At 29.5% G+C, this 15,196-nt stretch overlaps 1 protein-coding gene across 1 annotated transcript; it reads right to left on the reverse strand.

Moving 5' to 3' along the window:
• Window positions 1–1,955: 1,955 nt before the first annotated feature.
• Window positions 1,956–7,976, reverse strand: LOC114176888 (phospholipid-transporting ATPase 1-like). The gene is made up of 7 exons (XM_028062077.2): window positions 5,766–7,976; window positions 5,352–5,658; window positions 4,310–5,015; window positions 4,103–4,226; window positions 3,741–3,960; window positions 3,126–3,584; window positions 1,956–2,433 (listed from the first exon to the last, which is right to left on the reverse strand). The coding sequence occupies exons 1-7, from the start codon at window positions 7,279–7,281 to the stop codon at window positions 2,214–2,216; spliced, it is 3,552 nt and encodes a 1,183-aa protein (XP_027917878.2). The 5' UTR covers window positions 7,282–7,976; the 3' UTR covers window positions 1,956–2,213.
• Between the last annotated feature and the right edge of the window lie 7,220 nt (window positions 7,977–15,196).

Raw genomic sequence — 15,196 nt, forward strand, 5'->3', positions numbered from 1 at the left:
ATAATAAAAATTATTTTAAATATCAATAATTTTAAATTTATAAATTGATATGTAAATTAGTTATAGTAACTAATTATTTTTTATTTTGATTTCTAAAATTAGTTAATATTTAAGATTTTTAATGAACCTCGTTATTAATTAATTATTTCTTTTATATTCAAGTTTAAAAAAAGTTGAAAGAAATACTTATTTTAAAATATTTTCAATAAAAAAGTTTTTATTCTAAAGTAAATTAACTTTTATTTTGATTTGAAAATCAAAATCAACTAAAAGTTTTCACACAAAATAACTCAAACATGATTCAAGCGAATTCCTTCTTGTAGCAGACACTATTTAACATAATAAAATAGATAAATTTATATGATTTACTACACAGTAATCTTATATTATTAGTGCACTGGTTCTTTTAATCTTTTCTATTTTAAAAATAATGAACATCTTCCATATGGTTTTAGTAAAACAAAATCAATCACGCTTTATTTTTAATAAAGAACGTTTATTTTCTGTATATTTTAATATAGGACAGTACACCTCTTTTGTTTTATTTAAAAATAATATATTCACTAAAATTTAAATGGAAATTTATGAGAATTAAAAATTTAAATTTAAATTTATAAATAGTAACATTTTTTATTAATAAAAAGTCAAATTATTTAATTATTTGGAAATTATTTCGTTGTTGAGATCTTTTTAAATGAACTTTAGACATTGTTGTGGCTATAATTCCTGTAACAAAAAAAAATCGTGTTCAACACTCATCAAGTGCAAAACCTTCTTTGACCAACAATAATTATGCTATGACAAGTGAGATTGTTTCATAACCTAGTAACCAGAAAACGAGTTCCAGTAAAAAAAGTGATATTACTCTCTAATTTTTAAAATAAATATTTACCCTCCTTATATTATTAATAGAATAACAATCATACTTTATATTATATTATATTATATTATAAATATATATATATATATATATATATATATATATTAAAATAATATAATAATAAGTTAATAAATTTAATTTTTATAGTTATTTTTTTATTCTTATATTAAAATATTTTTTGAGATAATCTATAGTTTAGTGACATTATAATTGAACCCATGCTTTCAATATAAAATAACTAAATCATTAAATTGCTATTAAAAAATTTTGTAATTTTAAAAATAGAAAAAAATAAAATTCATTTTATTAAAAGAACCTTATGAATTTTTCACTCTCACCTACAACCCATTCTATTAAATTTTATATCCAATAATTTAATTTATATTTTAATTAAATAATTTAGTATAATATATTATTATCATTATTTAGAGTTGTTATATGAATGTAAAACAAGTATGATATCAATACATCTTTTTCTCTTATTATACAGTGGTGTCAATACATCTTTCCTCTTATTAATTACAATACAAGCGGAGTAAAAGAGTCATTTATTCAAAAAGTATAAATATTATTTTATTAAAAATATAAAACAGATAAATATGTATGTTAAAAATATATGGGTGTGATAAATATTAATTAGAAATGAATGAAAGTTTGATCCAATTCCCCACTTTCTAACAATTGGTTATCCAGTTATTATATCTGGACAATGAAGATTGTTTAACTCATAAGAAAACTGGAAAAAGTCTGTTTCAAAAGGTCATCTAAATAACTGATAAGGTCCCCACAAAAAGTAGAAAAAAGACAATGCTTCTTTATGTCTCTATAAGAGAACTCTTTGCCCCATTTATTGGTATAACCATAGATTTGGACCTACTTGTGACTTTGGTGGTGTTTCTTGTTTTTTTCTTTTTTATCTTTTAGGTGGAGGACCAAATGTCAAACTAGTCCTTCTCAACACACATAAAAACAAGATAAGTGTCATAATATCTGTATAATAATTTAAGAGAACATGAAGCCTTGCATAAAAACAAAATTGAACCAAGCAAAAGCTTAAGGGGGAAAACAAACATCATGAAGCAGGAAATGAATAAAACTCTTGATGTATAAATTCAAACTGTAACATTTAATTAACCTTTGTACTTTATCTGCTATAATATTTTTAATTTACAACAAGCTAATATATCAACACAAAGGAATAGCAACAAAAACTCCATCCTTCGGATAGAAACAAGAAATCTGGCAACCAACTGAAACACTGTGACTTAGCCTAAAGAATATGTAACTTTACAAAAGAAAAAGATATTGTGTAAAGGGAACAAGCTACCATGTGCTATCTTACTGAAACATCTGAAACAGGAAGCATTTCTATTTGTCTTCCTCCATTGTCTCTTGGATTCCCAAACTTCTCAGTTTCTCTTGAAATCTGAATATCACTGGGAAAATAATACTGGTAAACATATTTTACAACTAATCTCGGAAGTAATGCGGCTATTATAATTCCAACCAAACATAACCAGAACAATGCAGTGCCTCCAACATCAAAGATAGCCCTGCACAAGTTTTTCAACACACCTAAATATCAGATTCTATATGTAGACACTCATTAAATAAGAAGACAGACCCACAAAATTTTGAGGTTTCTAATAAGTTCAATTAATGACAATCTGTGTTGCCTCTTAAAACAAACTCCCTTAATTATGAAATAATAGTCTTTCTGTTTAAGTTCCAAAATAGTTGTCATTTTAGTTTTTTAAGCTATTTTCCACAATACCCTTACATATAGATATAGCCAGAAATATAACCCACCCCAATTCCCAAGCACTACTTAAATATGTTCTTACCAAGGTAAAAGTGAAATTACGTTAAGGTATAACCTGTGGATTAAGTTACCTGTGACTTAAAAGTTACAAAAAACTACTACTTGTCTAGAGTCAAACATGTTTTTGTTTCCATTTTTCATTCCACTCTGCAGTCATACAATGGTTTGGTTCTAAGATGGACCGTAAGTCATGAAAAATGGAGATACAGTACAGAAACACCAAAGAAAAGCAAGTGACACCCCAAATGAAAAAAAAAAAAAAACTAATAATGTATACAAAAGAATAAACACATTTTATTGAACATCTGACATTAGTAAATCTGTCTATCCTTTCCATGCATGTTGTGAAAATATGATGCTACTTAAAAGGTTTATTTGTATAAAAATTCAAAGGGAGAGAGATCAGGAAAAGATAGCACATACCAGAAACCAGGAAAGGCTGGTATAGCATCAATAACCATGACACTTATGAAAGTTGCAACAATAGAGCCCCAAATGGCTGCATGAATAATCCAATTCCACCTGATGACATCCATGGCCAGATGCAGATTAACCAAAATAACTACTGCGAGAGTCCAAAGATCACCTATGCTTGCTACATCTACAGTGGTTCCCCAATATGCGACAAGGGGAGCAAAGAAGACAGCAATGCTTTGCCACAAAGTATCGACCATTGTCAACCAAAACAGCTTTTTGTTGTAGGCCTCATTTCTCAGCCCGGCGCCATAAAGCTGAGGATTCTTTAGGAGAGTCCCTTTACCAAGATCCTTGTCGAGAACACCAACAACAATAGTTGGCAATGCAGTGTAGATTATTGAGTACAGCATGCTGCTCCATTCATTTATAGCAGTTGTCAATGTGAAGGCAGTAAAGAGCACATACCTGGAAAACGGACACAGCAAAATTAAGATGCCAAAATACTAAGAAATCATTTTATAGAGAGAAAAAAAATGGAAGTGACTGGTGGCATACACAAATATAAAGTTATTTGATGAAATCAAGTAATTAATTATATTCATTTTCTGTATTTTAACTTACCAAAATAGGACAAGAACAAAGATAGCGTTTCTGTAAAAGTTGTATATTATCATGTAACCCAGTCGCTGGTAATTCCAATGTCCATGTACCAACAAGAGAGGAACTAAAAACCTAAACTGCCCCATTGCAAAATCTGAAGCCATTACAGCTTGCCGACCTTCCTGTCCACTGATTCCAACTCCAATATCAGCCATTTGGATCATCGATACATCATTGGCACCTACAACAAATTCACATCATTTTACATAAACATGAAAAACACCCCAAGCAAAATTAATCTCCATTTCCAAAGTGTGTCTTTTCTTTTTCTTTCTTTTGAAGGGAAATGACAATTTGAAACAAGTATATGGTAGATTTCATACCATCTCCAATGGCTAGCGTCATGTCATCTGTCCTCTTTTTCACAAGGGCAACAATCCCAGCTTTCTGTAGAGGAGCCACTCGACAACAGAGAACAACAGAACATCTAATTGCAAGTTGAAAGAACTGGAGTCAAGAGCATTGAGCTAAGTCAGCACCTATAAGCAAGGAATACATTCTAAACACATTACAAACTTAATGGCACTTACCTCTTCTTCAAGCTCACTGTCAAGAATATAAACAAGGCTGGTACCATCAATAATCAAGGCAAGAGTTAAAACAGATCCTGCACTTCCTCCTGAATTGTGAGTAACCCCAGGCACAGTCATGTGTTGTCTAGACATGACAAGGGCATCTTGTAAACGTCTTCTACATGACTCCTTACTGTTGCTATTAATTATAATTTGAATCATGTTGCTCGTTAGAAGCTTAGAGGAGTATCCAATAGATATGGCAGTTTCCTGTTTGTCCCCAGTCAAAACCCATACTTTAATACCTGCAGTTCTTAGAGACTCAATAGATTCCGGCACACCTTGCTGCAGTTTATCTTCAATGGCAGTTGCACCCAATATGCAGAGATTCTTCTCTATATTGATAGCAACCCTGCGAAGCAAAGCTGCCCTACCCATCAAAGCAGTACTTGCAACCTCAAAGGCAGTGTGCCATTGCTCAAATTCTGAAGCATCTAAGTCCCGCATCCCAATAACAAGTGTCCTCAAACCCACAGAGGAATAAGAACGAAGATGGTTTTCAGTTGCTTCTAGGATGTCTGTGTTCATTGATTTGTCAATCAATCTAAGCATGGATGTATCTGCCCCTTTAACAAAAAGTTTCACAGAATTGTCACTGTACCCCAGTATAACTGACATCCTTTTTCGATCACTATCAAATTCATGCAAACCTAAGACATTGAACCTGCATGACCAATAATAGAAATATTCACTAAAAGTAGATAGCTATGGAACCTAATTAAGGAAAACATCGTACACTAAATCACTACATATCCAGGGAGGAAGGAACACTAAGAAGACATGAAAGAAGACAACTATATAGATGATGACATAGTGACAGACATAAGAGACTCCAATAATATAAATGTTTCAGAATATCTTTCTGTAAGCAGAAACAACAACATTAATACTAAACCATTAACTCCAAATTATTTCAGATTGTCAATGTAAAACATGTTTGCCTGCAGAAGAAAAAGAATCAGATAGTAATTATTATAAAAGAAAAAGCAATTAAATCTACCTTTTCCTTTCCCCACGAATATCAAGGACTATGTGACCTGAGGTTCGTTCAATTAGCATAAAACCATACGCAGCGGCAGCATAAGTCAATGCCTGCTCATCTGGTGATTCCCCTTGGTAATCTACCAGCTTGACCATAGGATCAGATGTGTCAACAACAAGAGGCACAATGGTATTGCAGGCTGCCAATGCTAGAAAGAAATCATAAATCTGTTTCCCCTCTTCATTTGTAAATCCACTCTTTGATAATTGCAAAAGCTCTTGATTAACTTTCACCATCATCTTTGGCTTAAAGACGGTCCCATCCGCTGGAGTAAAAATGACATAAAATATCCTTTAAATTATTTAAAGAAAAATAAATGCACTAATGTATTATTGTACTTGAACAGACAAACATTTGAAGATGGAAATGCACCTTGAACAGAGAATTCAACTTGCTCATTCTCAAGACTGGCGGCCGTTGAACTGTAATCAAACCCCAAGATGCTTGCGCATTGAAACTCCATCTTGTTCTCAGTCAGTGTGCCAGTTTTATCAGAAAAGACATATTTTATTTGGCCTAAATCTTCGTTAATATTCAAAGCTCTGCACTGAAATCCTGACTCTGTTGCCTTATCATACATTTTCGAATCCCCGATCATGAAGTAGGCCTGACCAACACGGACAAGCTCCATCGAAATGTACAAGGAAATGGGGATCATAACCTGGTACACTATGACTGACATGAGGAAAGTGAAAACAATTTCCAATCCCCATCCATAATATTTATAGTTGTCCTCTCCCCCCTTTGAAAAATCCAGCTTCCTATAATAGGGTGAGAGATTCAACTCATCCTTGTGGCGGTTTAACCAAACACCAGCACAAACTGAGGTCACCGTACACAAAGCTATAAGAAAGAAAGAAAGCATAATGATCTCAGAGTTCATGCGAGTCTCAAGAAGACTCCTTTTAGATGGAGCTCCTGAGCTGTTGAGCATGGCTTTGGTCTCAGGGCCGCAATACACGGCAACTCCCAGTGCCCATTTGGTATTCTTGAGCTCACAGCCTCTAAGGACAATGTTAGAGGATCCAAGAGACAACCTCTTTCCATCAACTTCTATATTACCCTGAAACCCATATATATTCCTATTGGGTTTCTCACACTTAATCAACAGATTTAACTTCTCCTTTTCTGGTAACTTAGATTGAGTCTCTTGCTTTGCATACCTAGTCTTCAAATTAGACTCTCCATCCAGATTAAGAGTCTGCACATAAGCAACCCCAGTGGGGTCACTAGTCGAGAGCAGCACAACATCACAAGGAAGGGTTTCATTTGCTCTGATTTTAATAACTTCCCCAACCCTAATATGCTTCCACTTCTTCTTCACAAACTGATCTTTAACCAAAACCAATCCAAACCTGTTGTTCTCAATTTTGTCTGACTTGTGCCTCCTCCAGTCCTCAAATGCATCCTTCACAGCAGTAACCAGAAGCACAATGGCCAATGGCATAATGGAAACACCCCTCCCAAAAACAGCTAATTGAGGGAGCTGATTAAGAACGGCAATTGCAAGGAAGTAAATATAAGCCACTCTATGAAACTGTTCAAACAAATTCCTTGGAAGAAAGGTGAGGATGGAGTACTTTCCGGTAAGAATCGAATTCCCTGCAAATTCAAGCTTTTCATTTGTCTTCTCAGGATCATCAACATAAACCACCCTTGCATCCTCATCACTTATTTCCTTCTGAGACATACTGAGAGACTCGGAATCAGCACCCTTTGACCCATATCTCGATGGCTTGGATCCCGAGTGGCCAAAACTCACTTCCCTGGTGGAGTTGTTAACACCAGAACTCCTGGACTGAATGGACACGGTACTTCTATGTGATGATGAATTGTACATTAAAGAGTCAAAATTGGAAGAACTCTCTAATGGGGTTCCCGGTTCCATCACAGTGCTTCTTGAAAGATAACACTTTCAACTCATTTAGATCTTGGGAAATTCCAAACTTCCAGAAACTCTAGTGTAAAGGGTTGGTATTGAAAAAGGGATCAGAAGGTGACAAACCTCAAAAACCCATGATCCAAAAACCACCGAGAAGAAGAAAACATGAGACCCAACAACACAATTCCCAAGACCTCGTGTAGTTGTTGACTCACGCATAAGAGATTAGTCCTTAGTCCTTACAACGTGACGAAAACACGGTTGAAATCTCCTGATCACATTTTACGTATGTCTGAGATTTCCCAGAACAGAATTGTCAGAGAACAAGAACCCCAAGAACCCCAACGAAAAAGGACCGCACGAGTTTGGAACAGAATATAAAGCGTTGTGAAAAAAAGGTGCCCAGAAAGATGGGAATGACGAGAAGTGTCTAGAGATGGTGGGAAATGTGAAGAGATAAGTGAAGGTGGTGGCAATTGATAGGTGAGTGGCGGTGTTTTTTTTGAGTTGGGTGGAAAAGGGTGTCAGGAGAAAAGGGTAAGGTGGCGAAGGTGCAATTTTTGAGACGGTGGTGGTGGCTGCAGAGGAAGAAGCGTGTTGGTGAGAGAAAGGGTGCGATATGGCAAAAGGTCAAAGGCATTGTAGAGAGAGAAAGGACGGCAAATTCAAGGAACAAAGAATGAACATGTCAGCCATGGTTGCCTCCAACACCTGCCTAATTAAATGTATTACGAACAATTTAACTTAGTACAAAACATTCAATCTTTTTTACTTCATCTTACAAATCTCTCATATAAATATCATGCTTTTTTTAGAGTTTAATATATATAGATAATATAACCAATCCCATAATTCTAATTTTGATCATGTTACTTTAAATATAAAATTAAATATTCTATATAATTTTATCATATTACTTTATAATCTAATAAACTGGGAAAATTTGCGAAAAAAAAAACTATTAATTTCCTTTATTCAACATAATTATTTACTTTTTCAAGTATATCAATATGGATGTAATTTTGTTTTTTTAATTCATATTAGTATTTGTTTTGGTATTTAGAAAATCCGTGGAATTATGACTCATCCGTCTCAAATCAATGGTATTAAATTGTAGTTTTTTTTTTTCTGAGTCTGTCACAATATGCGAATGTGTCTTTTTCATGGTAAAATTTCATATTTAGTTACAGTTTTCAACCGTGACGAATCCAAATTCACTTACTTTTAAAACCTGTAGGATTAACTTTATACATTTAAAAAGTATAAAAATTAAAATCATGTTTGACTAAAATAATACAAATTTTTGGTTACCTTGAAGAACATAACATTTTGTGTTTTGTGTAAGGAGAGAAAATTCTTTTCCTTTTTTAACCAAGAAAGGTGAAGAATATAGGAGAAGGAAAAAGATTGCATCCATCGTGTGCAACACTCTCTACAAAATAAATAAAGAAATAGATTTTTTTATTGATTGTGAAAATGGAATCAAATTTGAATGGGGCAATGCATTATTACAAGTGACAATCCCGCGTACTCTTCGATTTTGCATTTTAAATCTGATTCTTTTGCACCAATTATTGATGGACCCTTCTGCTCATTGATTTGTTTTATGTTCCTATCTTCTAATTTCATTTTATAATTATGTTAGGCATATGATAATTTTAATTTAATAGATTCGAATAAACACATAAAAAGAGAAAGAAAAAATAAAAATCAACACCTATAACTATTCAAAAACCATAAATCGAGAGAGAGAGAGAGAAAAAGCATCCTTGCATAATAACCAAGATTTGCATATAACATAATATGCCTTTGTATATAATGTTCTTAATATAAATATTTTTTTGTTAATTACATTATGTCTTCAACATACAATCTTACTAAGATAGAAGTGAAAAACATTTTTTTTTTCAATCACATTTAGTATAAATTTTTTATTGAAATCTTTTCATTTTTCTTTAATTTAAATGATTTAATTTTTTATTCTTTTTCTCTTTCTTTCTTCAGCCTAGTTCAAAATAACTTATTTAGTGGAATAATTACAGATATATTATACGAATGCTAGCTTCATATTTTTGGTATTTTTTAATCTTTTATTGATTATAATTAATCGAAAGTTACCATTTTTTGTGAGTTTCTTTTCTAGATAAATAGAAACGCGTAAAACTAGTTAAGATGTACTTTTACGAAATAAAATATCTAATAAAGCATTAACAACTAGAACAAAATTAGAAAGCTGAAAATTGGGAGTGAATTTAAATAATTAAAAAAGCAATATAAATTTGTTTTAAAAATGCAGTAAAATAAAATAATTTTTAAAAAATTGAAAGCGTGACAAGTGGAGAATATTTATGCAGGTTTTGGGGCCTTCAATTATTATTGTTAGAATAATGACAGTTGCTTGATGTTGTTTGTTTTCTTGAACTCCGTACTTACTGTTTGGTCATCCATACCAAGTCCCACTACATTTATCTAACCTACCTTTATGTCTCTTTTCACTAAAAATAAAAATATTAAATTTATAAAATATATGATGTCATTAGAAGAAAAAAAAAATATATATATATATATATATGACTAATATTTCTTCATGCTTTTCGAAAACTATTATTTCATAAAGTGGAAGTGAAAAGTGGAAGAATTAAAAAAGTCGATGTTCTTTGAATTTAGGAAAAAATAAAATAAAAGTAAAAAAATTGTGTTTGCCGTGATTAATTTAAAAAATTAAAACATAAACGGTAATCTTGATTATCAAAGTACCTTTGTTTCAAAAGTTAAAAAAGATTGAATATAAAAGAGAAAAATATATGGGATATTGAAATTGTTATTTGGTGTAAAAAAATATAATGGATTATGAATTCATTATGTCTTCCAAAAAATAGTAATGTGGTTGATTTTGATTTATATCATCTCTTATAGATTTCTATGAATTTGGATTCTTTCATCAATTTTTTTACTGTTTTTTACTGTTTAACAAAAAATAACATCAAAAAGTTAATAAAGAATTTGAACTCGAATTTATATATAATAATTTATATAATGTAATTAATAATTTAGTAATGAAAATGATGAATAAGATTTTTTTTAACGTGGGTTTATTTTTTCACACTCCTCTTTGCAAATATTCTCACTTAATAAAGGTGTAAATTAACTGATTTCTTCACATAAGAATAAAACAATAAAACATGTGAAAGTACATGCGTTTTTATTACCAGTTTTAGAAGAGATAAATTTGAATAATAAATTATTAAAATTTTAGTTATGTAAATTAGAATTTTAACTAATTAATCACTTACTTTTAAAAGTTACTATTCATCCAAAATATATTTTTTTAATTTCTTTTTTCTAAATATTTGAAGGAGATTTTATTCCTTCTTATGAAATTATTAAGTCTATATCATTTTCAACTCATATTTAATTTGGAGTAAGCTACTTTTACAAAACTTTTCAAAAGCCTTATACTTTTAGTCTGTGTTTTCGATTATCATTGTTTGCATGTGTTTTAGAGTTTGTAGGTTTAATCAACAAAGAAAGTTGTTATATCAATTAGTCAAAGTTCTTATTAGGGTTTTGGTTTGTTTGGTGGGGTTTTCTAGGTCTCTCTAAATGTTTTGGTGTTATTTCATCTATTTTTATATCTTGGATTATATTGCTAATTGAGCAAGTAACATGTAAGTGAAGCTAATTCCTATTCTTTTAATTTTCAAAATTACAATATCTTAATCTTAGTTTATTGAATTTGGACAATTTTCCTATTGAGAATGTGGTCTCATTATGATTTGTTCGATCTTAGTTAAGAAACTGTGTTATTTTGCATGTTTTTAAGTGTTGAAGGTGCATATTTTGAATAAGTAATAAGTATGCATAATTATTTGTTGTTTTTTCTTGGTTGCTCTAGTGATGTTTAAAGTATTGCATTTATCGTAGAACAAACATTATTGTATTTAATTGATTTCTCATGATAGGGATCATTGTTCTAATCTCTCTATGAAACTCTCATCCCTCAAGCAATAAGTAAAAATAACAATTTTATTTAATTTATTATATATTAACCTTGTCTAAGTTTGAATCATCTTATTTATTTTAATTTATTTAATTTTTGCAAACTAGTTTAATAATGTAGAGAGAAAAAAACACTAGTAATGATAATAGAAAAAAAAAATCGAGTGACACATAAATATACACGAAAATGAAGAAATAACACCATACTTTCCATAAATTTAAACCTCGTACCTCTATAATATATTGTCCTCGTCTATCCATTATTCTTTAAAATTATTAAAACACTCATCATTTTTTAAGCAACCTAACAAACTTATATAATTCTATATTTTTCTTAATTTTATTTGATTTCATTTGGAAAACCTTTATTTATTTTTGTCATACATTTTTTTTTTCTCTCTTAACTATTGTTGTTCGACTTGTTCAACATTTATAAAGTTTAATAAAATCTCTAAGATAATTTTCATTTATTATAGTTTTAATTATGTATTTTTTTTTCTTTGCGTAATTTTATTTAAATGATGCATGCTATTAAATAAATACACACCTCATTTTCATTAAATAAAATAAATAAATAAAAACATTTAAATATTGATCGAAGAGATTAATTCAAATCGCTTGTCTCTTAACTTAGCGTGATAGTTATTCATGATATGTCAAAATGTTTTCATGGTATATTTGTCTGTGCCTATGTCGTCTAAAATCACAATGTGGTGAGAACATTAATGTAAATTAATTTTCAACAATTGCATTAAATTTTATTCTAAAAACCTTATAACTTATTATTAGGTCCATGTATGATAACAGATTCTGGATTTTCTGCTAGTTTTTTTCTGTATTACTTCTTTATATTCTTTATATTGTGTCTCTATAATACATTAATTATCATTAATTTTAACATTTTAAAATATATTAAAAAAATATTTAAAAATATTAATACAGTGTATTTTTAATGCTCAGCAACAAATAATACAAAGAAAACAATAAAAAATCTAGACTGATGAGAACAAAATATTATAATACGTCGTTCTAGATAAATAAAAGTCAAATATGAAACTACAAAAGACAAACGCAAATATATATATATATATATATATATATATATATATATATATATATATATATATATATATATATATATATATATAAAACACAAAGGTTTGGTTCGGCATTTGATCCAAAACTAATTTAGCTTAAATTTTCAGTTATGCCAACAAATTGCAAAAGCTCATATTAATTGATAGTGTGATTTGTTGTCACTATTTTAAGAGAATGATATCTCAAATATTATATAAAATTGAAAAAAGAAAATATAAATTGGTACTTGAAAATGATAATGGTGTTGCTTGATAGATGATTTAAAACAAGTTATTATCCTTAAATCATGACTGATACATTAATTTTTTTCTTTATGGAGAAACCGGTAGTTGTAGTTTTCAAACAGTTCAGTCTAACCTAACATTCAAAAATTTTATATAACATCAGCTCCACTTTTTTTTTTTTAATTGTGCTGTAATTTCTTGACTTATTCCACCAATAGGTTATTTTAGTTCACATTAAAAAGATTAAACAAAAAAAAATGTGTGTGTGTATATATATATATATATATATATATATATTTAAAATTTCAGTATTTTAATTTTAATTTTAAGAAAAATTATTTTATATATAAACAAATATAAATCATAATATATATTTAAAAACAACAATACTATTTAAAAAAAAATATAATTATTATTTTATAAAAATATCTTTTTGAAATTAACTAATCAATTAAATCTAAATTCATTTAAGTCACATGATAAACATATCAGCCAAAACTAGTTTGATTTAATTTAAGACATGATTTTTTATTGAATCTAATCCGAAATTTTTTGAATAACTTGTTTGAATAAAGTCTATTTTAAATTTTAACAACCCTAACAGTAGTATGTGTTAAATTATGATAACGTGGACGGCAACATGCTGGAACAAAGCATATTGTACACACACAAACAACCAAACATTAGTCAAAGTAAAATTCAACCACCAACTAAAGTATATCTGAAAAAACAAGGTTTTAGAAGATAGTGAAATTCGAAGCTACCGAAATCACTGCACGAAATCAGAAATAATAAAACCACAACAAAATTAGGTAAGTGGCCAAGATTTTCCACATTCAGAATATTCATAATTTATGCCCACAATTCTTTAAATATGATAAATTATAAGTCATCCGAAACGAGCATCAGTCTAAATTTAAAAAGTAGCTTTTATTTTACTTTTTAAAGTAAATTTACCTAAACAAATAAAACTGGGTATTGAGTGATTATTTTATTTAAGAATTTTTTTTCTTAAAAAAGGTTTAAATAAAATACCAATGTTAACTTAAAGGAGGATAATAATTAAGCTTTATTAATCACTGTCAATTAAGAATGGACTGACACTATGAGATATCCGCCTAAGCGTGGATTTACAACACGTAAAGAAATTTTTAAATTATTTATTTATTTCATGCCATTAATTTAAAAATATTTAAAGCATGAATTCAACCATTTGTGATTCCTACATTCAAGGACTTCATATACCAGCCAAACTCAAATAAATACACTAACAAAACACCAAAAGCTTCACATTGTGTTTGGACGGATTTCGATCATTTAAAAAAATTGAAATATTTTGTAATTATTATTTTTTAAATAAATAATTTAATGAAGTAATTGAAATATTTTAAATTTTAATTTTTTTAGTCTAACTTAATTCAACTCTATTTTTGAGTCTAACTTAATTTACCTTCACCTTCAATTCGTTACGTTGTCTTAACTTTTGGTTTGAATTGACCTTCGGTCAGGATCGACCTTTAACTCGAGTCAGTCCAACTCAATTATCGATTCGGGTTGACCCGACTCAACCTTCGGTCCGGATAGACCCGACTTGACCTACGATCCAGCCTAACTTGACCTTTGATCCGACATAACCCAAATCAACTTTCGGCTCGACACGGGACAACTTGACTCAACCTTTGACCTAAGTCAACTCGGCTTGAGCTTCTTCCCGACTCGACTGGTGTTTTTGGACATGTAGACTTTTTTGTCTTAAACAACAAACAATTCTACAACTTGAGGAATTTCAATTTCCTTTTTTGTTTGAGTGACTTTTAAATTCTACTTTTTCTATTTATTTGAAATATCCTCATAAAATTTCTCAATTTCAAAATTTTTTTATCTTTTCAAAAAATTTTATCTCCTCATCCATTTTTTTTAATTTCAAATTCTTCAAATAAATGAATTACTCTTATAAATTACCTCATCCAAACATATTATGAAGGTTAAATTATACTTTTAGTCCTCATTTTCGTAGCAAAATTTGAATTTGGTTACTCAATTGTTTTTTATCTCAATCTGGTCCCTATGTTGGGAAATTTGATCCAATCAAATCCTTTCCGTTAGTGGTGTAGTAACGGTGTTAAATAGGGTGCCACATGTCAGCTTCTGGATTTTTTTTTTTGATTTTTGTTTTGATTTTTTTTTGATTTTTGAATTATTTTTTTAAATTTTTTTTAAAAATTAAAATTTTGCCACATGTTAAGCTGACATCGTGCCACGTGGCAGTGACCGTGCCACGTGTCACTATTATGGGAGGTGTCATTTTCTCATTCTCAATTTAGTCCCTGTATTTTAATTTTTGTCTCAATTTATTTAAAATTTTTGTAAAAGTTGTGCAATTTTGTCCTTCTCCAAATTGAAACCAAATTTAATTTCTATATAAATATTCACAAATATTTCTATCAAAATTGATATTTCAAGTAAATATTTTTAACAATATTAAATTTATTTTAATTTATATTTTACATTAAACTTTATTTAAAATTGTTTTAAAGTTGTTAATAGAAAATAATGCTAATAAAAAAATTTATAAATTATATTGATATTTTATTACATTA

The sequence above is a fragment of the Vigna unguiculata genome, chromosome 3 (assembly GCF_037176805.1).
Source record: "Vigna unguiculata cultivar grain cowpea cultivar isolate G323 ecotype 2 chromosome 3, ASM3717680v1, whole genome shotgun sequence".
NCBI classification, from domain to species: domain Eukaryota; kingdom Viridiplantae; phylum Streptophyta; class Magnoliopsida; order Fabales; family Fabaceae; genus Vigna; species Vigna unguiculata.